General features: G+C 42.8%; 1 protein-coding gene across 6 annotated transcripts in view; it reads right to left on the reverse strand.

Moving 5' to 3' along the window:
* Positions 1-23,222, reverse strand: part of LOC119962819 (interleukin-6 receptor subunit beta-like) — a 107,323-nt gene that overhangs the window by 23,895 nt on the left and 60,206 nt on the right. For all 6 annotated transcript variants that reach the window (XM_038790945.1, XM_038790942.1, XM_038790943.1 and 3 more), the window contains 8 exons: positions 20,054-20,140; positions 18,540-18,845; positions 16,299-16,416; positions 15,232-15,404; positions 13,124-13,278; positions 12,349-12,508; positions 9,953-10,032; positions 4,894-5,107 (listed from right to left, as the gene is read on the reverse strand). In XM_038790945.1, coding sequence (XP_038646873.1) covers positions 4,894-5,107; positions 9,953-10,032; positions 12,349-12,508; positions 13,124-13,278; positions 15,232-15,404; positions 16,299-16,416; positions 18,540-18,845; positions 20,054-20,126 — 1,279 coding nt within the window. In that variant the 5' untranslated portion in view covers positions 20,127-20,140. The remainder of the gene's footprint in view (positions 1-4,893; positions 5,108-9,952; positions 10,033-12,348; positions 12,509-13,123; positions 13,279-15,231; positions 15,405-16,298; positions 16,417-18,539; positions 18,846-20,053; positions 20,141-23,222) is intronic.

The raw sequence follows: 23,222 nt of genomic DNA on the forward strand, positions 1-23,222 counted from the left end.
AACTGGAGAAAATGAGGCAGTGGTTATAATCTGAAACTGTTTGCTGAGTCAGGAAGGCTATAAAGTGCCTAATCAAAAGATAAAGTACTATTCCTTGAACTTTTGATAAGCCTTACTGAAGAATAGTGTCGGAGGTTGATGGCAGATAAGTTAGAGTGACAGTGGAGCAGGGAATTAAAATGACAAACAACTGGAAATTCAGGGTCATGCTTGTGGATGGAACAAGAGGTATTCAGCAAAATGGTCACTAAACCTGTGTTTCATCTCCCCTATGCACAGGAACTTGTAAATGGGGAGAAGGTAAAGGCATCTTCTGTGCTTGCATAGACAGATGTTATGGGGTGGATAGAGGTGATTAGGAGTGGACTAGGGGGTCATGGAGGAACAGCCCTTTCAGTATGCCAAAAGAGATGTGGAAGAGGAAAATACGTTTGGTGGACATCACTTTGAAGGTTATGCAAACAATGCATTGAACGCAGACTCTGGTGGGATGGAAAGAGAGGACAAGGAACCTCAGTGGTTCTGGGAGGGAGGGAAGAGGTGAGAGCATTAGAATTATTGAGGAATTCCTCAGTTGGGGGCGGAAGGTATACTTCCACCTAGCTTCACAGGAACACAGAACATAGCGCATGAGCAGGCTTGAAAGACTTAATAGCCTGCTCATGCTTCGATGTTATATGTTCCCATGAAGCTGGGTGGGAGGAAGTGTACCCAAGGTAGTTGAAGTTGACATTTGGTGGATATTGGTTGCTAATCTAACCCCAGAAATAGGGACAAAGAAATCAAGAAAGGAAAGGGAAGAGATAAAGGTCGACCATGTCAAAGTGAGGAAAGGGTAGGAATGGAAAATAAAGTTAATTAAATTTTCAGCCGAGGTGAAAGCATGGAACAACATCATTACAATAATTGATGCAAGGAGAGCAAGGAAACCATTAAAGTGGCAGAGAGTTGGAAGAGTCATAGACGTATATGGAAAGAGGATGGACTAGGGCAGAAAATCAAGTTGGAACAGGTAGAAAGAACAAAATCAGGCTGAAATGGTGTGCTTTATCAGGAGCCATATTTGCAGACCATGGGAAGGAGGTCTAAGTGGGTTACACGAGGTTTGGGGTGGCACAGTGATTAGCAGTGGTGCCTCACAACACCAGGGTCCCGGGTCCAATTCCGACCTTGGGCGACTGTGTGAAGTTTGTACATTCTCCCCGTGTCTGCGTAGGTTTCCTCCAGCTGCTCCGGTTTCCTCCCACATTCCAAAGATCTGGTGAGGTGGATTGGTCATGCTAAATTGCTCTTTAGTGTCCAACGGTTAGGTGGGGTTATGGGGATAGGGTGGGGGAGTGGGCCAAGTTAGGGTTCTCTTTCGGAGGGTTGGTGCAGACTCGATGGGCCGAATGGCCACCTTCTGCACTGTGATAAGTGTGAGACAATGGAGTTGGGGGGTTTCAAGAGGAGATAGGGTCAATGACAGTGGCTTGATGTTCGGTAGTCTCTTCATGGTCTGGGGAGGTAGGAGGAGGAGGAGTCATAAAGTTGGCATGCACCCTCTACTGGGCTAGAGTTTGGTTTGCTCAACAACTACAATGCCTCCTGGATAATGCTCCCAGGCCGAGCGTTCGGACCAACACCACCTACTCTGAATACTTCCAGTTGCACAGAGGCACCAGACAGGGTTGCCCGTTGTCCCTGCTCCTGTTAGCCCGGGCGATCGCCCTGCGAGGGACACAAGGGGCTGGAGGGGTATTTGAAGAGGAGGTAGACAGCACAGAGTCTCCATCTATGTGGATGATCTGCTCCTCTACATCACGGACCTGCAAAACGGCACGAACAAAATCATGATGCTACTGGAAGAGTTTGGGGCCTTCTTGGGCTACAAACTCAACCTGGACAAAAGTAAACTCGAGCGGGGAAGAGGCAGACCAGGAAGATCCCCCATTTAAAATGGCCAGAAACAAATTCCACTACCTGGGGATCCAACTGCCCACGATTGGTCACAGATCCACAAGTGGAATCTGACCAGTCTGGTGGAGGAGGTTAAAAAGGACCTACAGAGAAGGGGTGCACTCCCACTTTCCCTGGCAAGAAGGATGCAGATGATCAAGGTGAATGTGCTGCCCAGGTTCCTCTTCCTGTTTATATCCATATCCCACCACTACAAATCTTGAACCAGATGAGACATCACTTCGGTCTAACCGAGGTCCCCATCTGTGGTAACCACAGGTTTCCACCAGTCATACTGGTCACCTCCTTTAAGTGGTGGAGACAGGACCGGGGGGGGGGGGGGGGAAGAGAGAGAGAGAGAGAGAGAGAGATGCTCGCAGTCAGGGATTTCTATACACAGGACAGACTTGCGACCTTAGAAGAGCTGACAAAGAGACTGGTACTACCGAGCGGACAAGTGCTCCGACATTTACGAATCAAAAACTTTCTCTGCAAGGTGATGAGGTACCCTAGGGCCCCAAGAATACACAATGTTGGAGGAGCTAGTGGATGTGGACTCTCTGGAAAAATGGAACTGCGGGGACATATAGAGGCGGCTTTTCGGAAGGAAACGCTTCCCACTGGACGGAACAAGGAAGAAATGGGAGGAAGAATTAGGGATGGAAGTAGGGTAGGGAATCTGGAGTGAAGCACTGAACAAGGCCAACTCCACCTACTCCTGTGCAAGGCTAAGCCTCGTGCAGCTTAAAGTGGTGCACAGAGCACAATTGACAAGAACCTGAATGAGCAGGCTCTTCCTTGGAGGTGGAAGACAAATGTGAACGGTGCCAGGGAAGCACGGTAATTACGCCCACATGCTCGGTGCCTGCCCCAGACTCATTGAGTTTTGGACAGTCTTCTCTGTGGCAATGTCCAAGCTTGTGGTTTAGCACAGGGCTAAATCGCTGGCGTTTAAAGCAGACCAAGGCAGCCCAACAGCACGGTTCAATTCCCGTACCAGCCTCCCCGAACAGGCGCCGGAATGTGGCGAAAAGGGGCTTTTCACAGTAATTTAATTTGAAGCTTACTTGTGACAATAAACAACTTTCATTTCATTTGTACAGGGGAGGGTGGAGCCATTCATCAGTATGTTCCAAGACCTGTTCGAAGCCAGAAATAGATAGAGCGGGAGGTGGGGGATGCACAGGAACCACCAGGATCACGGAAAGCTGACAGGAACAAGGGGGGGGGGGGGGGCAACATGGGGGAAGAGATCCAAGGAAACGCCAAAGGAGGACCCAGGGAGAGACTGACACAGGGACCAGCGGGCCACTCACAAAGCTAGAAGAGTAAAACAAACACCAGAACAAACCATCTATGGTGAAGTGTAAGGGAAGGGCCAGGATAGGACCCAAAGACAGCTGGAAAGTGGGGGCGGCGGAAAAGGGCCGATAAGGAACGTATAAATTGTGAATTATAACCGTTTCATCCATTTCTTGGACAGTGTAAAAATGCAAACTTTAGTAAAAAATATTTATTAAAAAAGACAATGCCCCACCATTCTTATAAGATTTGATAACAACTTTAGCATTGAACCTGAGAGAATGCAATCCCACAATTCAAAGGGTTAGTTTAAATTGAGAGGGAAACAGAGAAATTGAGATGGCCGATGTCACGCTGGCAGTTTCCAATGAAAAGATCTGGAGAGAGCAACAGGCCAGAGGGGCAGATCCAGGTGGAATGGAAATTCTGAAAGGGAGAGAAAGGATTTGCAATGTAGGGGGAACAGCCACTGGCAAATGAAGCAGACATGGAGGGGAAGGAAGAGCTCGCATCATGCAAAGCTCCAAACCTAGCCATGTAACTGAAGTCTCTCATTCCACAAACTATTGTCTCCAAGACTGTCACTGACCTCATCTCATCTTCTTTCCACGACTTCCAAACTCAGATTCCCCAATCCCACACAACTTGATTTCATCTCTTTCCCAAGGTTCACAAACAGTACTACCTGGCAAACCCATTGGTTCAGCCTGTTCTTGCCCTACTAAACTTATTTTGTCTTATCACTCCTTGCCCAGTCTTTTCCCAACTACATCCGCAATTCTTTTGACACCTTCTGCTACCAAGCTTCCTAGCCCTAACAGTATCCTTTTCACTACTGATATCCAATCCCTCTTTGACATCCCACGCTCACCAGGTCAGTCTCCTTTTCTTGGATTTCAATTCAAGGAAGAAGTCCCCATCTTCTGCCTGGTTGAGCTTGTTCTCACATTAAACAACTTCTCCTTTAACTTTGTGGGGAGGTAGTGGCGTAGTGATATTATTGCTAGACTAGTAATTCAGAGATCCAGGGTAATGCTCCGGGGGCCAGGATTTGTATCCCATTACGGCAGATCGTAAAACTCAAATTCAATAGAGATCTGGAATTAAAAGTCTAATGATGACCATGAAACCATTGTCGATTGTCGCAAACACCCATCTGGTTCATTATTTTTTTTTTTCAATTAAGGAGCAATTTGGCCTGACCAATCCACCTACCCTGCACATCTTTGGGTTGTGGGGGTGAGACCCATGCAGGCATGGGAAGAATATGCAAACTCCACACGGATAGTGTCCCGAGGCTGGGATGAACCCGGTCCTTGGCGCCGTGACACAGCAGTGCTAACCACTGCACCACCCTTCTGGTTCATTAATGTCCTTCAGGGAAGGAAATCTGTCTTCCTTACCTGGACTGACCTAAATGTGAGTCCAGATCCGACTGCAAGAGTATAGTATCATGGAATTTAGCTTGATTGCCTCGAGTATTATGGAACAACATTTGTACTCTAATGTCTTGGAAAATTTTGCAGGTACTAGTTAGTATTTCTTGGGAAATTTAATAAATTTTACAGTAGAACAAATATGCAGAGGGAACGGGTTTCAAAGATTGTGTAGCCTATTTTCACACACTACTTTACATTATAAAATTTAGCTTACCTGACTTTGTTGCTGATGGCTGTATTAAAATCCCATCAGGAGAGGCACCAGCTGAATTGCTGGCATTAAGTCTGATTTCATATTCTTCGTTTGAAAGAGTAAGATCGTATTCTAGTTTTTCAGCTCCAAAACTTTCAGTTTTCATAAATTTTTTTCCCTTAATTGACATTTGGTACTTCAAAATAATTCCATTAGCATCTGACTTATCCAGTGCCTGAAATTTTAAAATAATTTAAATAGATTTGAAAAGTTCAAGAAAAATTGAGTTTAGTTCAGACTGATTTTCAAAACAGACATTGTGCAAAGGACAGACCACAATATGAACAGCAAGACTTCCGTCACCCCCACCTGCACCACGATCAAGGCCAACTGTTCCTCATGCTCCTCTACCGCCTCCTCCACTTTCTGGTGGTGAGTGAGTGGTCGCACATTTGGTGGCAGCTGCTCAAGGTAGTATTTTCTGGTCCTTTCTCCCCCCCCTCCCCGATTTATGGCAAGAGGTGCAGGAGTACCCTTAGAAGGTGTTACTCCTCTGGTGGATGGATCCACGAACTAGGAGTGGGGCGAGAAGAAAAGAGCTGCTGGAACAGGAGAGTATTTGTGGTGCACCACAGGATAAGATGGCGGAGGGCAAGGAGACTGTTCTGCCCACCCAGTGGTCAATGGAGTAGCTAGTGGAGTTTTTGAACACCAAGTTCAGCGAGCACAGGAAGGAGGCCCTGGAAGACCTGGCCAATGCGGTGGAGCCGATCAAAGCAAGGATCGAGAGAGTGGAACTGATACTGGAGTCCCAGGGCCGGGAGACCAGAAAGTGGAGGAGGCGGTGGGGGAGCACGAGGAGCAGTTGGTCTCGTTCTTGGTGCAGGTGAGGGTGACGTGGGAGACCTGGAAGAGGCTGAAGGTGAAGGTGGAAGATCTGGAGAATCACTCCAAAAGACAAAATCTGAGGATTCTGGGGATGCCCGAAGGCATGGAAGGTGCCGAGGCCAGCAGGTACATGGCCAAAATGTTGGCACAGTTAATGGGGGAGGAAGCCTTTGACTAGCCCCTGGAGATCGACCGAACGCACAGGGCGCTGATGAGGAGGCCGCAAACGGGCGAACCATCACGGGCGATGGTGGCGCAGTTGCATCGCTTTTTGGATAAGGAGAAGATCCTTCAGTGGCCGAAGCAGATGAGGAAATGCACCTGCGAAGGGAACGAGCTGCAGATGAATCAGGACTTGGGTGCAGAACTGGCAAAGAGAAGGGCTGGGTTTCACTGGGTCAAGGCTGCACTCATTAAGGATGGGGTGAAGTTTGAAGTTCTGCACCCAGCCCACCTCACTATGTGTGGACAACCTGCTGTTGTACATTTTGGACCCATTGGGTGGTATAGGGGACATTATGGGGATTTTGGTCGATTCTTTGGGTACAACTTGAAAATGGGAAAGAGCAAGGTGTTCCTGATTGAGGCTAGAAGGCAATGGAGGTGATTTGGGGAGCTGGCGTTTAAGGTGGTGGGGGCGAGTTTTAGATGCATGGGCATCCTGGTGACACAGGGCTGCGCAGTTGTACAAGCTGACCGTGACGCTATTGGTGGAGCAGATGAAGGGGGACTTAAGAGGTGGAATGTGCTGCCATTGTTGCTGGCGGAACTGGTGCAGACAGTAAAAATCACGGTGTTGTCAAGGTTTCTGCTCGTGTTTTAGAGCCTCCGAATCTTTGTCTGGAGGACAATCTTTAAAAAAGGTCAATGCCTTGATTTCTTAGTTTGTGTGAGCAGGGAAGACCCCGTGGGTCAGGAGGGCTTTTTCAGAGCAGGGGCAAGGTGGGGGGGGGGGGGGGGGGGGGGGGGGGCGCCTACCATTGCCAAAAATAATGAAGTACTACTGCTGGCTGGGCAGTGAACATTGCCATGGTTAGGAAATGAATAGTGAGGGAGGGGCCGGTGTGGGACCAGATTCTTGTAGACCACGAGGGCATTGTTAATAGTGCCTGTACTGTTCTCGCTGCCAGACACTCAAGTGAGTCCAGTGGTGGTGTCGACCTAGAGGGTGTGGGGACAGTGGAGGCAGCATTTGTGACTGGAGGCTGCCTTTACGTGGGCAACAATTTGCAACAACCATAGGTTTGCACCGGGGAAGGGGGCTGGATGCGAGGTTTCGGGGGTGGCAGAAGGCAGGGATTGAGTGATTCGGTGACCTGTTTATAGATTTGCGAAGTTGGAGGACTTGGAGGAAGAGTACGAGTTGCCCAGGGGGAAGGGTTTTAGATACCTGCAGGTCCGGGATTTCATGAGGAGAGAGGTGCCATCTTTTCCTGGGCTACGGCACTTGGGGTTGCAGAATAAGGTGCTGTCAAAGAGGGAGATGGGGAGGGGAAGGTGTCCAAGATCTACAGGAGCTGATGGATTGGGTGGGGGCTCTGGTGGGGGACATAAAGCGTAAGTAGGAGGAGGAGTTGGGAGGGAGGTGGAGGCCGGGAGGTGGGCTGAGGCCATGCAGAGGGTGAATGCGTCTTTATAGAACATACCTTGCAGAAGGAGACCATTCGGCCCATCGAGTCTGCACCGCCCCACTTAAGCCCTCACTTCCACCCTATCCCCGTAACCCAATAACCTCTCCTAACCTTTTTTGGTCACTAAGGGCAATTTATCATGGCCAATCCACCTAACCTGCACGTCTTTGGACTGTGGGAGGAAACCGGAGCACCCGGAGAAAACCCACGCAGACATGGGGAGAACGTGCAAACTCCGCACTCGATGTGTGTGAGGTTAAGGCTCATTCAGTTTAAGCTAATTCATAGAGCACATATGACGGTAACACGGATGAGTAGGTTTTTTGAGGGGGTAGATAAGTGCGGGCGGTGCGCGGGGAGGCCCGCGAACCATGTCAACATGTTTTGGGCATGCCCGAAGCTAAAGGGATTCTGGCAGGGGTTTGCGGATATAATGTCTAAGGTGCTGGGGCTGAAGGTGGCCCCAAGTCCAGAGGTAGCGATATTCGGGGTGTCGGAAGATCTAAGGGGTGAGAGAGGCTGATGTCTTGCCCTTTGCCTCCCTGATAGCCCGGAGACGGATTTTGCTTGGTGGAGGATCTCGGCGCCGTGGAATGCGGGCTGTGGGTGAATGACCTGGCAGAATTCCTGAAGCTGGAGAAGGTCAAGTTCGTCCTGAGGGGGTTGGTTGATGGGTTCACTCGGAGGTGGAAGCCATTCATTGACTTTAACGAGGATTGAGGGGTCAGGAAATGGGGGGGGGGGGGGGGGGGGGGGAAGAGAGAGAAGAGGAGAGAGAAGAAAAGAGGAGAGAAAAGAGGGGGAGGTAAAATGGGGAAGGTAGGATAGGAGAAAGGGCAATGATGGAGAGCGGGCGTTGGTTATTTATAATGTTGTACAATGTTTCTTCTGCTTTGGTTTGTTTTTATGAAAATGCCTGAATATTTTTTTTAAAAATGAACTGCACCGTTAGCACATTTTGGTTGCTGTAATCAGCATTAGGTCACTTATAATGAATACATGCAGTCCTTTACTCCCTTTTAAAGTAGAGGTTTCAAGTTTGTGCCTTTTCAGAATCAGATGAGGCAATTCAGTTTATTTTTTAAAAGTAAGTTTCATTTTTAGTTTTTCTAGCAAATTGATAGTAAATATAATCTAAACATAAAATTTTGAAATTTAACATTACTTTGGAGCAATAATATCTTCAAGTCCTGCCCAGTGTAGTTGGAAAGTAATCAAAGTAATCTTATTCCAAATATCTCCTACTCAAGAAGCATATGCCACATTTCACAGAATAACAGAACTTACTGGCAATCTGCTACATCAGGTCAGATAAAACGATCAATTCAAGAGACATACTCAGTTCCCTCTTCAGCCTGGAGTCATTAAACTGAATCAGATTCCTTCCTAGACTTGGATGCTAATGTGGCATAACATCATTGAAGTTCAGTGATGTTCTGTTTTTGATTCCTGCCCACAACTTTATTGCTGTTGTATGTCCTGATGCCACAGGAGGCCTTCTGCCCAATGAGTCCATGCCAGCTCTCCGTAAAGCTAATCAGTTCGATTCTTTACTTGGTCCTCGTAGTACTACAAATTTATTTTGTTTAAGTGGCATTCAATTTACTTCATTCATTCACATTTGGGCTTGGTCCAATTTAATTTCCAAGCCAATCATCTGTGTTTCTATCAGCCTTGTAGGCAGCAAGTTGCAAGACATTATTGCTTGCTTTGTAAATAAAGTTCTTCCTCACATGCCCTGTGTACCTCTTGCCAAAAATATTAAATCTGTACCCCCCAGTCCTTCTACCATCAGCTATTGGGGACAGCTTTTCTTTGTATACCATTTCTTGCACACCTGAGAAATATGAACAGGAGCAGCCAACATAGCTAATTAAGTCTGCTCTGCCATTCATTCCAATCATGGCTGATTTCTACCAAATCTCTCCCTAACAAACTTTTACTGCAAGGGGAATAACCCCAACTCTACAACCTACCCTGGTTGATAAAATCCCTGATTCTCTGAAGCCATTCCGGTACATCTCCTCTGCATGCTCCCATGGATCCTCACCTTCCCTAAAATGCACTGACAAGAACTGGCTGTCGCCTAACCAGAGCATTATCCAGGTTCAGCATAATTTCCCTTCTTTTGTACTCAATACCTCCTATGAAGCCCAATATCCCAAATGCTTTGCTAACTGCTCTCTCAACATGTCCTGCCAATAGGTTCCTTTGTCCTTGTACACTCTTTAGAACAGTGGCATTAAGTCATTATTGCCTCTTGCTCTCCTTTTGGCCAAAACTTGAATACCATGACTTCTGTAGGTGTCACACAAACAAAGTTCTGCTTGTTCTCCGTTGAGTTAGGAGGTAGACAAGAACTGCCCAACCTTCCTGCACTGTTTATCCACTCTCCAAAGTGGAACAAAAACACTAGACAATTTAGCAATTAATATTACCATAAATAAATGAGATACAGCATTAGACAATGTATTTTAAAATTACTAATTCCCCTGCGTTTGTCACTAGGTGTATTTGAGATGCCTGTGCTGGGAAAATCTTCACTATGTAAACAAAGTTACCTTCCACATAATGCGTATTTTTCGCTCTGTAGATCCTCGATTTTCAACTATTCTCCACATGAGTGGACCACGTAACGGTACTAGAAATAAAATGATAGTTAGAAGAATTGGTTTGATTTGAAAAAAAACCCCATTAATGCATTGACTCAGTATTCATATCACAAATGCATATTTCAAGGATGGGTCTTCATGCCAAGAGTTATTATTTTGGATGGCTGGTTGGCATTTTGTGATAAAATTCCTCAAGCTTTCAGTACTGCTCCTCAATCTTCCCTGGCTGCTCAATTATCGACCTAGTCCAAATGTGAATGAAAGGAAAACAGACAATGCTGGAAATACTCAGCAGCATCTGCAAACACAATTAACACTTTAGGTGATTTTTCATCCAAACTTCAAATGAAAGGTCATCAAAGCGAAACGTTAATGTTGTTTCTTTCCTCATATTTGCTCAACTTGCTGAGTATTTCCAGCATTTTCTGTTTTATTACAGATTTCCAGCATCTGCAGTATTTTGCTTTTGTATTAGTTGCCAACTATTAAGTGTCTGGACTAGACCCCTTCCGACTCAACACAGGTAATGCCAGTGAATCCTGCCACTGTACACTTTTTCATCATCTGAAAATCAATTTGCCCAATAGCTCAAATTTATAAACATTGCTTCCAATGAAGGTGGCATGATTAGTCCAGTAGGCAAAAGCAATTATCAGACAAAGTTTTGCTATGAGTTTCTCAAGTATCTAATCAAATGCTTACCCAGATTTCACAGCAAAGCATGGAGAGTAGGGACGCATCAATAAAAGTATTCAAGGAAGCCAAGGTAATTTGGGACAAAGTGGTATGAAAAGAGCCTAAAGTGCAACATCTGCTTTAAATTGTCCACATAGGTGGATGATTAAAATATTATGAAATGGTAAGAAAAGAATAAAGACATTAATGGAATACTGAGCTTTATATTTAGAGTAAAAAGGAGTATAAGTTATGCTATACCTACAAAGCACCAGTTAGACCACACTTAAGAGCTCTGTATTCAGTTCTGGGCACTACCATCAGAAGGATTTTTTGGCCTTGGACGGTTTCAGCATACATTTACCAGAACGATATTCGGATTCCAAGGGTTATAATCCGAGGAGAGATTACACTAGTTGAGGAGTCTAGGATGATGGAACATAGCCGTAAGATTTGAGCCAGACCTATCTAGTGTAAATTGGGAAACATTTATAAATGGCAAGTGTGGTGGATGTTTGGAACTCCCTTCTGCAATGAACAATGCGGCTCAGTTAACTGTCAACTTAAAACAGAGATTGATGTGATTCTTATTAGGCAAAGATATAAAGGATATGGGCAAAGGCAGGTCACAGGTCAGTCATGATCTCACTAATTTCCAGAACAGGCTGAGGAGGTTAAATGGTCTATTCCTATATCCATGTTCCCAAAATAGGGAAATACAGATAATGCTATCTGGAAATTAACGGACATTAATTGCACCTTGTTCTAATGATGTAGTCCAAGAGGTTTTCTTTTAAAATTTATTCATGGGATATGGGCACCATTGGGAATGGCGATAATGTATTGCATATCCCTAAATGCTCAAGGTTGTTGGTGAGCTACCTTATTGAACCACAGCAGCTCTTTAGCTTAGTACATCACAGTGCAGTGGATAGGAGTTCCAGTATTTTGACCTAATGGCAGTGAAGGAATGGCGATATATTTCCAAGTCAGAATATGCGAGATTGGAGAAGTCACTGGTGTTTTTTTCCATGCATCCGCTGCCCTTGTCCTTCTAGGTCAGGCATTGTCGAACCCAGGGGCACGACCCATGGGTGGGTCGGGGGCAGGTGACAGGACGGTCACTGAGCTGTCCGTTGCAGCGCTCCCGATCGCGCAAATCCACGCGCAACAGTCGCAGCAGCTGGCTTTTAATAACGTCGGCTGCAAGTGGCCTTCAAAATGGCCACGAACAGTGTGTACGAGGGCCAAAGGGATCCAAACCCATTTCCTCCATTTTTGTCAGCAGCAAACAAAGTAAGAGAAAATGGTGGGTCGCGCAGGTCAGCCGGCGTAGGCCGCGAAGGTCGGCTGGTGTGGGTCGCAAAGGTCAGCCAGCGTGGGCCGCGAAGGTCGGCCGGGTCCCGAAGGTTGGCCGGTTGGTAAAAATGGGTCCCCGGAAAAAAGTTTGAAAAACATTGTTCTAGGTGACAGAAGTTGAAAATTTGAAAGGTGTTGTCAAAGGAGCAATAGAAATTGCTGCCGTACATCTCGTGTTTGGTACACAGCTGCCACTGTGCGCTGGTAATGGAGGAAAGGTGATTCAAAATTAAGTGAATTCTTTAAGCATTTTTCAATTCAATTTACCATATCTACACTCAACAGAATTCAAGTTTCTTTATTCTACATACCGGCTTCAGGAGTTTTTCCAATTTTCTCCAAACTCCAGTCACTCCAATATCCTGCCTCATCTTTTCTTTTACACCGAATTGTGAAGGCATAGTCAGTGAAAGGTTTCAGGTTTTGAACCGAGAAGGACTCCCGTTTGGATTTTGTATCCTCAGGAGGAACCTGTCAAGAAAATAATATCATATGAAAATAACTATACAGCACATTGAATTTAAGATTAAGTCATCTATCACTACATTTTTAGAAATGGTTCATGACTTCTCAGATATAATTAAACAAATTTAGGTTCTAAACAGCCGATGCCACCCGAGATAGCTTATTTAGCACTGACAAACCTAGGATCACTTTTGATCTCAAATGAAACTACTGCCAGTTGGGCCAATATTACGCTACTTTAAAGGACTGTAATCGTGAATGGCCAGGAATTGGCAACTGCTACAGTTAAGTTGGTTGACATAAACAGATGCGTCATTGAACAATATGATTGGAACTAGTTAATTATTTGGGTTTATTTCATTCAATGTTATGGGGAAACATTGAGAAAATAATGAGCAAATAATTATAAATTCAATTCCTGGAAGGTCAACAACATCTGAAAACTATTTCTCATAATTACTAGTTATTCTTCGTGCATCAAAATAGAGATCCAAGTTTATGTAAAGTCAAAATCTGTTGAATTCTTCCACTTATTCTTTAAAATTAATTATCTGTGAATTTGGCAATCTACCTTAACATATGCAACAAATATTCAACTTCTTTACCAGGGCAATAACTTACCTGCATCCACTCCGGATTATCAACAATTCTATATCGTAGATTGTACTCGAGGTCATATGTATATGGAACTTTTGGATTTTCCCATTTCAGAGTCAAGACTGTGCTTATATGTTTTACGTGTTGTACGGATGTTATCTTTGGAGGATCAGGTTTTACTGAAATACAAGAGAAACTAATTTAACATGGACAGATAACCATAAAATGAGATTTGGAAACAGACTGCAAGTCAAAAAACAAGGAAAGAGACAAAAAAATAAGTATCATGACACTATGTCAACTTCTTTGCAATCCCACAACATTTGTGCAAGCTGGTCAATTCTCAACTCTTCAAATCTTGTGCAACATAGATGTTGGAAAGAAAAAATAAAAACAAAAGTCGGTTTGCTTGAAATGTTTGCAATAACAGTGTACCAAAATTCCCAATGGCAATTCAAACCAAAATAAGAGGGGGATGCAGCTTAGGGAAGAGGGCAAATGGTGCCTTCAAAGAATTAGGTCCTGAGGATGAATCTAAAAGGTGCAGGGATATGTAGCAAGAGGGAAGAGTTCCATAGTGTAGAGAAAAATGGTTTAAAGCCTGGTCATGGATTGGGGAGGTAAAGTGTTGAGCAAAGGCAAGAGGATAGAATGGAGAGATGAAAGAGAAAGATCAATTCTTTCAGAGGAGAAGTCTAAGTTAGTTAGGAGTTTCCCTAAAACTGTTCTGCAAATTGCCAACATTAGCAAAATATGACAGTAGCTCTATACATCACGTAGTATATAACTATTTGCATATTCATTATTCTTCTAGTTAACAGACATGCAGAGCTCCACTCATCACTTGCTATGGTGGTAAACCTTTTCTATTGCTTTCTATTAACTCATTATCTGTACATCAGTCAAGATACCTCAACTAAATACACAAACTGCAAAATCATATCACAAAAGCAATTGAGTAACATGGGGTATGCATACACTGTCAAACAGTGATGAAATATGTTGCTGTGATTTAAAAATACTCAAAACGATAAATATAAGGAATAACACATGATGTGATGAAATCTATGGTTTCAAAGCTTATATCTTTTTTGAGACAGATTCTGTCTGGGGAGGGAGACTGGGAGGGCAGGCTGACCCTCCTAGTTTCTAAGGAAACCAAAACTGAAACTGTTTGAGGCTATATGGAGTGACACAGAGCCATCCAAGCTCAATAGTAGCAGGCAAGCTGAAGACAGAAATTAAATCCAGAAACTGAGAATAAACTGATTTGCTATTTCTATTACTGGAAGACAACATTGATGAGTTTACGACATCCAGATTCTCTCAAGTAGTTGAGGAGGTTCTGTAGATGTGTGCCATTTTTGGTGAAGAACACACCCCTGGAACTTTGTTTGATTGTGGGCCGATGTTTGCTGGCGATCAGTTTGGCTCCTAGACGAAAAGGAACTGAAATTCTTTGTAGAGTTTTGAAGGAAATCATGATTGGCTTTAATGACTTATGTCCCGCGTAGACTGCTGAACCAATTCTTAAGATCAGTTTATCTATCATTTAACATTAATCTATAGTTTACAATGAATTAATTTATGCTATTCTGTAACTCTTGAATAGTAAAAATTCTTCAGTTTTACAGTGAAATCATGTCATTGTTTTAGTAAATAACTGGGACTTTGGACTTCTCTTTTTAATAAATCTATTGAGATTGTAACAACGATGAGTCTTGGAAAACCAAACAGCGATCTGAGCCTGCATAACTAGCCAATGATCAAAAGCAGTTGTGGGGTTTCTGTTAATTTATTGGAAAAATAATTGTTGGTTCTCCAATTAAACAACGCAGTGGAATCAAAAATATTCAAATTGAGAGCCAACAATACTAGGTGTTGTCAGTCTATACACAAAGAATTCTAAACTATGTCAAATGTCTGTGTGGATTTTGCACTTTCTCCCCGTGTCCGTGTGGGTTTCCTCTGGGTGCTCCGGTTTCCTCCTAAAGTCCAAAGAAGTGCAGGATACATTTTGACAAACTATGAGAGAGGAGTGACTTTAGATTTAACACTAGAAATATTGAGCATGGATTGATCGCTATTTCTCATAAGGCTTCCCCATAATAAATACATTGATGCATACTCACTAACATCAACTGGATCCTGCCACAGTACATCAGATTCTGCACTGCCCAAGTCATTACGCACCTCCACCCAAATTTTATTGGAAACAAAATAAGAAATATGTGGATAGCAAATAGTGTATGAGTTGTTCACATTATTTGGTAGCTGATATGACGTCACATTGTTGGGTATAATTCTGAAAAAGAAAAATTAGAAGGTTTCAACACTTATTTTTGATATAAAATGTTAAGCTCATTCAGGCTTATTGCAAGTCACACAATGTTGTTTCTGAGCAATGTGTCCCTAAACATGCATGATTCTAACCTACTTACAGGAATATCACTGATATGGGAGATGCCGGCATTGGACTGGGGTGAGCACAGTAAGAAGTCTTACAACACAAGGTTAAAGTCCAACAGGTTTGTTTTGAATCACTAGCTTTCGGAGCACTGCTCCTTCCTCAGGTGAATTCAGGTGAAAGCTGGTGAATCAAAACAAACCTGTTGGACTTTAACCTGGTGTTGTAGGAATATCACTGACCGCAAATTATATTGTTCAGATTTCATTTTTTTAAAAATGCTTCCTTTTAGCAAGATCATCAAAATATTATCTTTAAGTAGTAAATTACATGGTAGCACAATGATTTTCTCTGTTGCTTCACAGCGCCAGGGTCCCAGGATCAATTCCCGGCTTTGGTCACTATCTGTGAGGAGTCTGCACGTTCTCCGTGGGTTTCTTCCGGGTGCACCGGTTTCCTCCCACAAGCCCGAAAGATGTGCTGTTAGGTGAATTGGATATTCTGAATTCTCACTTTGTGTACCCGAACAAGCGCCGGAATGTGGCGCCTAGGGGCTTTTCACAGTAATTTAATTGCAGTGTTAATGTAAGCCTACTTGGCACAATAAAGATTATTAAATGGCCCAAGGATAAAAATTGAAAATATAATTCCCAAATACATAGGAAATAAATTTTGATTGTGATTTCTCTATGCTTAAAAACTGAACATTTAAGAAAAAATTTAAAACTTGCAATTAACTTTCTGTAGGACGACCTGCAAAACTAATTGTTGACAAAGCAAATGTATACTTACGACAATTTAAACTGATAGCTGGTTGGCAAGTATGTACTATTTCCCGGATTCCAGGAGCAAGTCATATTTTTTTCATGATATGTAATACATGACAAATTTTTTGGCTTCTCTGGTGGTACTAAAGGAAAAAATCCACAGAAAATGTATTCCATCACAATTCACAACAAAAGAGAATTGAGCACTGCATAAGAAATATAATTTATCGTACATCAGGAGCTTTTAGTATATGCCTATGTAGTTCAAAGTCTGTTGGAGACTCACAGGGGAATGTATATAGTCTGCATAGATCACAAATTGCCTTTACAATTGCCTGGGTATTCTTTTAAAAATAAAATATAAATTTAGAGTACGCAATTCATTTTTCCAATTAAGGGGCAATTTAGCGGGGCCAATTCATCTAGCCGACACAACTTTTAGGTTGTGGGGGCGAAACTCACGCAAACACGGGGAGAATGTGCAAACTCCACACAGACAGTGACCCAGGGCCGGGATTGAACCTGGGACCTCGGTGCCGTGAGGCAGCAGGGCTAACCCATTGCGCCACTGTGCTGCCCATATTGCCTGGATATTCTGATTTATCCATGGAGATCAGTATCAAGAACAGTCTTGGGCGTGTCCAAAATGGCCATCATGTTTGCCTACATAACTAATGATATTTATTTATTTTTTATAAATTTAGAGTACCCAATTAATTTTTCCAATTAAGGGGCAATTTAGTGTGGCCAGTCCACCTACCCTGCACATCTTTGGGTTGTGGGCTGAAACCCATGCGGAGAATGTGCACCTCCACACGGACAGTGACCCAGAGCCGGGATCGAACCTTGGAGCCGTGTGGCAGCAATGCTAACCACTGCGCCGTGTTGCCCTTACTAATGATATTTTAATAAAATTCATTATATGCAAAATTATTTCAGATGTTGTGAAGGATGCAACAAGTCACTAAAAATGCACTTCTTTCTTTCTAACTTCTAGTCTCACACAATTCAAGCAAGGAAAGAATCAATGAGTAGAAAATAAAATCCCAAATATAACCGTTGGATAGGCTGAACTATCAGGGCTTGAGATGCTGAATACAGATTGCGGTCTTCAGTTTGAAGGGCATCTGTTTACTTAATTAGGTTGAATCAAAATAGTTCTTACATTTAGAAAAATGTGCAAAACAATTTAGCACATTCATTATCCCTTTTTATTAGCTTCTCTTTACTTGAATCTTTAAGATAAACATTAGCCTCATCTATAAGAAACTTAGCAAGGCCAGGAAAGGAATTTATTCTAAACACTGACTCCCTAGTTGCAACTCCACCTCCAGCCATGCTTGGAAACCGAGCATTCTGCCTATTTGCTAACTCATAATTTGACAGCCAACTGTTACTGGTATGTGTTTATTCAAGATAGAAACGATATTTATTTTTCTAACAGCCCACTGGACTGTGACTGTTGCATTCATTTAAGTTACTCTGCTGAGTCACTTTTCTAAAGAGGGAACAGATTTATCAAAAACTGTAGGAAGTGATGGCAACGATGGTGTTTTGTGAATATAAAGCAAAAAAATACTTCCCTTTGATTGACAAAACCCCAGTACCTCAGCAATTTCTTACTATGAATCATCTCTGACAGCACTTGGATAATATGAAGCACAGTCACTGAATCTGACATTTTAAGAAATTTGTAAATTCCAGACACACCAGAATTTGTGCATTCTTGAAGAGTTGGGAAATGAAAGAAGCCCATAAAATCCCTTTAATGGAGTAGGCCAAGCTGCTTATTTTTAAGTGCATGGGTTCTTTAGTCATCCAAATTTTAACTTCAAACATGGAAATAGTTTCTTTCACACTTTGGTTTGACTGGTTAGCAAATGCTGTGACTTTATGGCATCATTTGCAAATCCTTGGATACGCTTTGTGAAAGCACAAAGCGGGGAAGAGAGTAAACAAAAATCACATTCCAGCCCACCATAAAAAATGCAAACAGCCATTCTAAATGTCCCTATATGCAAGCTCAACCTTTCCCTGGTATCTGTACAAGTATGGAATGCTCAAATCGTATAATAAAACTATGATAACTAAACTTTGTTGCAGAAACAGACATTGACTGTGCTTTAATCTGGTCTGCATCCTCACAATATTTTTATTCTGGTCAACTTAACTTCTGGAATGTGTCAGTGAAAATAATGCCTACTTCTGGAATATTAAAAATAGTAAAATATCCCTCTTATCCTTCTTGCCCACAAAAAACACTTACATCCTGCTTTAATTTGTATTCCGAAGACAGTAGTTACTTGATCCTCATTGAGTTGTACATTGCAGGTCAGAAGTTCAGTCCCAACACTGGAAATGGTCAGCGTTACATTAGACACTGTACTATTGACCGTGTGGTAGAAGTCTTTTGATATTTTATCTTCTTTTAACTTCCAGAATATCTGATTCGCATCTACTTTACGTTTTTTTACAAAGGTATCATTAAGGATGCAGGATGCTTCTAGTTGTGAGCCAAGTGCTCTTACTGGTGACTCCGGTATGATGTAGGCATGCCTCTCAATTAAACTATCTATTCGAGGAAAGAAATGAAATTATTTTAGCAACTCCACCTATGTGTCACAAAATAAATCTCTCAACAGTATTTATACAATTGAAGTAGACTGGTTCAAGTTGATTTTTTTTAAAGATATGAAATAAAATGCACATGTAAGGTAAGGGGGCATAATCTGAAAAGTGAGGGCACCCGAACAAGTCCTATTTTACTGAGGAGATTTACAATGCTCGTTATGCCTCGTGAGATCTAACGAGATCTTGCTAGGGACTCGCGATCTGGATTTCATCCACAATGAGATCAAATGGCCTTGCTTCAGAGACCCTACCATGTTAGCACTGGTTTCAACAAACGTGGACCAAGTGTAACGGAAGGGGGTCGCGTAAGCAATTGGAAGGTAGTTGGGTTGGACTCTGAGCAGGCAGTGCTACTCTGGCCCCGCCAGGTGCCTGCCCCACCACCACCAGGCACTGCCACCCTGGCACCTCCAGGTTGGCAAGAGCACTATCAAAATGCCCATGTGCCAGGTTGCCCATGCCAAGATCTGCAGATGCCTTGGCCTTATTTTTTTCAAATTAAGGGGCAATTTAGTGTGGCCAATCTATCTAACCTTCACATCTTTGGATTGTGGGGGAGAGATCCACGCAGACACGGGGAGAATGTGCAAACTCCACATGGATAGTTACCCGGGGCCGGGTTTGAGCTTGGGTCCTCGGTGCCATGAGGCAGCACAGTTAACCACTGCTCCACTGTGCCATCCACTATCTCCCTTCCCGATTTCTTCACCTGCATTTCCAGTATTGGCTTTGAGGACTAATTCGGTTTAGATAATTAATGCATGCATTTAAATTCAATTTGAAAAATACCAAAAAGCTGGGCTTTCTAGGCAATAAAAACATTAGAAAAATCAAGGATGAGGAAAAGGCTTTACTTGAATACTTGATATACTATTGATTGCAACAAACATTTTGTAATATCTACATCTCCAGAAATTCAATGCAGTTCAATCCCTGTAATAATATGACAATAAGCCAGTATACTAGGTTAGTGTCCTGGACTATGACCTACACACAAAAACTGATTCAATATCACTGTTTCTGTAAGTCACCGCTTTTGATATTCCCCACCTTAGTGCAAACAAATCATTCTAATTTATTGCTTAAAGCAAATACCAAAAATGAAGATGATAAGCTAGGAGACATAGCACATAATTATTCTTTACTTACCCGTACTTAAACATACACTGAATTGTATGTATAGATGTACTATCAACGTCAACCAGCCCCACTGCAGAAACATGATTCTGGCAGCCACTAAAAATATAAAAAGATGGTCAATCATGAAATTAACCAATTTACCTCAACATTAGCTTTTGATTTTGGATAAAATTTAGCTAGTGCAAATATTAAATAGCAACACAGGATTGCACTAGTTGATGTTCCAACATGCTGCCAATAATGTCAACCCCCTGCTAACTCAACACGATATGATGAAGAACCAAAGGAATCGAAACGTTAACTCTGTTTTCTCTCAGTTCCTCCTGGGGTTTTCCAGCATCCTCTGTTCTTGAATTATCTCCAATTGGCTTGCTCCTGGGCAGCTTCAAAAACTTGAGCATTTTATCTATCCATACACTTTGCTGGGAAATAAGATGACATCAAGGATAGCAATATCCCAGAAGGGCAAATTTTCTTAATAATCTGGGCAAAAATCAGTCTGTTAATTGTGTTGCAGCTAAGAGCATTAACCCAGTTATGGATCATAAATAGGAGAAACTTAAAATAACTAACTACAGATGTTATCTGTATGAGTTACAAGCCAAGTCCACATGAGAAATTACATACCAACTAAATTTGCACTCTGAAGGCATAGCAATTACAATTGGGGATGCTCAAGAGGGGCCAAATTTAGAGGAGCATAGATATCTCAGGAGGTTTATAGGTCGTGAGAAGTTCACAAACCTCAGAAAACAAAAATTATCATCTCGATCTTAAATGGGAGACACCTTATTTTTAAACTATGTTCCACTAGAACCAGTCTCTCCCACAAATGGAAACATCCTTTCAACATTCACCCTGTCAAACTCCTTCAGGATCTTTTGTATTTCAATACGATCAGATCTCATTCTTCTGAACTTACTGTCCTCTACCTTATGAGAGACCTTCCCTTCTGTTCTCCTTCCCATCCACCCACAAACTTTTCACTTGTTGAAAACCTATACATTTCAAACTCTTTTCCACATTCTAACAGACCTGAAATGTTAACTTCTCTCTCCAAAGATACTGCTGGACCTGCTGAGCATTTCCAATATTTTCGATTTTCATTATTGGGCAAGAATGGACTGGGATTATATAAACTGATGAAATTAAATGAAATGAAAATCGCTTATTGTCACAAGTAGGCTTCAAATGAAGTTACTGTGAAAAGCCCCAAGTCACCACATTCCGGCACCTGTTCGGGGAGGCTGGTCGGGAATTGAACCGTGCTGCTGGCCTGCCTTGGTCTGCTTTCAAAGCCAGCGATTTAGCCCTGTGCTAAACCAGCCCTTAAATACTCCATAGGGCAAGGCAGTTCTTATCTTAATTTAGCCAATCTTTACAGGGTACCATAGCAAATGGTTTGTCACTGGACCAGTAATCCAGAGGTTGGATTAATGTTCCAGAGTTGTGGGTTTAAATTCCCCCATGACAGCTAGTAATATTAAAGTCAGTTAAACAATTAAATCCAGAATAAAAAGCCAGCATCCGTTATGATGACCATTAAATCACTGGATTGTTGTAAAAACTCACCTAACATGCTTTAGGGAAGGAAATCTTCTATGCTTATGTAGTCTGGTTGGGCAGCAGGCTGCACTGTGGTAAGCACTCTCAGCACCAGGGACCAGGAATCTATTCTGAACTTGGGTGATTTTATGTAGAGTTTGTGCTTTCACTCAGTGTCTGCATGGGTTTCCTCTGGGTGCTCCGGTTTCCTCCCACAGTCTAAGGATGTGCAAATGGGAAATGATCTCTGGGTCACATACCCAAAACAAATTAAAACCCATTGAAAATTGCTCTCATCAGGTTGAAATCTCAACAACTAAACAAAATCATAGAATCATAGAATTTACAGTGCTGAAGGAGGCCATTCACCCATCGAGTCTGCACCAGTCCTTGGAAAGGGCGCCCTACTTAGACCCACGCCTCCACCCTATCCCTGCAACCCAGTAATCTCACCTAACCTTTTGGACACATCTTTAGACTGTGGGAGGAAACCAGAGTAACCAGAGGAAACCCACGCAGACACAGGAAGAATGTGCAAACTCCACACAATCGCCTGGGTCTCTGGCATTGTGAGGCAGCAGTGCTAACCACTGTGCCACCATGCTACAGTTTGATTGTATTAGTTGAATGTTTACTTGTTGCATTGACCACTTGCAATTTGGAAGTGTAGTCTAAACAGAAAAATTGGTAACTTTCATATTTTATGTCACCTATTTGTATTTTGACAATTTTATTTTCACCCCAATAATTCTGTTTAGGGAAATTGCATTCAAATATTCCAAAATTGTTCAAATTTAGGAATTTTTGAAGGTTGAAGCCCAAAGATGTGCAGGTTAGGTGGATTAGACATGCTGAATTGTCCCTAGGTGATATTACAAGGATGGGGTGGGGGAATGTGCCTGGGTTGGGGTGCTCTTTCAGAGGGTCGTGTGGCCTCGATGGGCCAAATGGCCTCCTTCTGCACTGTATGGATTTGATGATTCTATCTTTTCATGGCACAATTTTGGTTCCTGTGAAGAAATTCTCCAAGTATCTTAAAATATGTGACTTCACTGATTAGATGCAGAACAATTAAATGCAGTGCAAAAACAATTCATTCCAGTAAAGCATAACGTTCACCTTGTTGAAGGTCGCCCACTTCCTGGCTAGCACGTATTGATAAATTTGTACAGTGCTTCTTTCCGATTTCACTTTGCAGTGCTCCACTGCAGGGCCTTCGCTTTATCTCAGAAGCTATGAAACCTGATGGTCAACGCATGAGGTGGCTCATTCTGGATTTGGGATCACGCCATGCTCTCTCACCATCTCCACCACTTTATCCAGCTCCACCCAGATCGGGTTCAGTGCTTCCTCAATTGACTTACATATTTTGTCAGAGATCAGCTTCCACTGCTCCTTAAAGTGAATTGATTGAATTCATCTCACCAAAGTTTCATGCAAGTACAGCAAGATTTCCTTGCTGTGAAACTCCAACCTCCTTGAATAAACCAGCAGACCTTGAATAAACTCATCAAACCAGCAGACAAAGGAGGGGCTACCTTCATACTGAACAGAACGGACTGCAAAGACGTGTACCGACAACTCAACAACCAGGATCACTGCAGACAGTTACCCGCAGATCCGACCAAGGAAC

Source organism: Scyliorhinus canicula, chromosome 3 (assembly GCF_902713615.1).
Source record: "Scyliorhinus canicula chromosome 3, sScyCan1.1, whole genome shotgun sequence".
Lineage (NCBI taxonomy): Eukaryota > Metazoa > Chordata > Chondrichthyes > Carcharhiniformes > Scyliorhinidae > Scyliorhinus > Scyliorhinus canicula.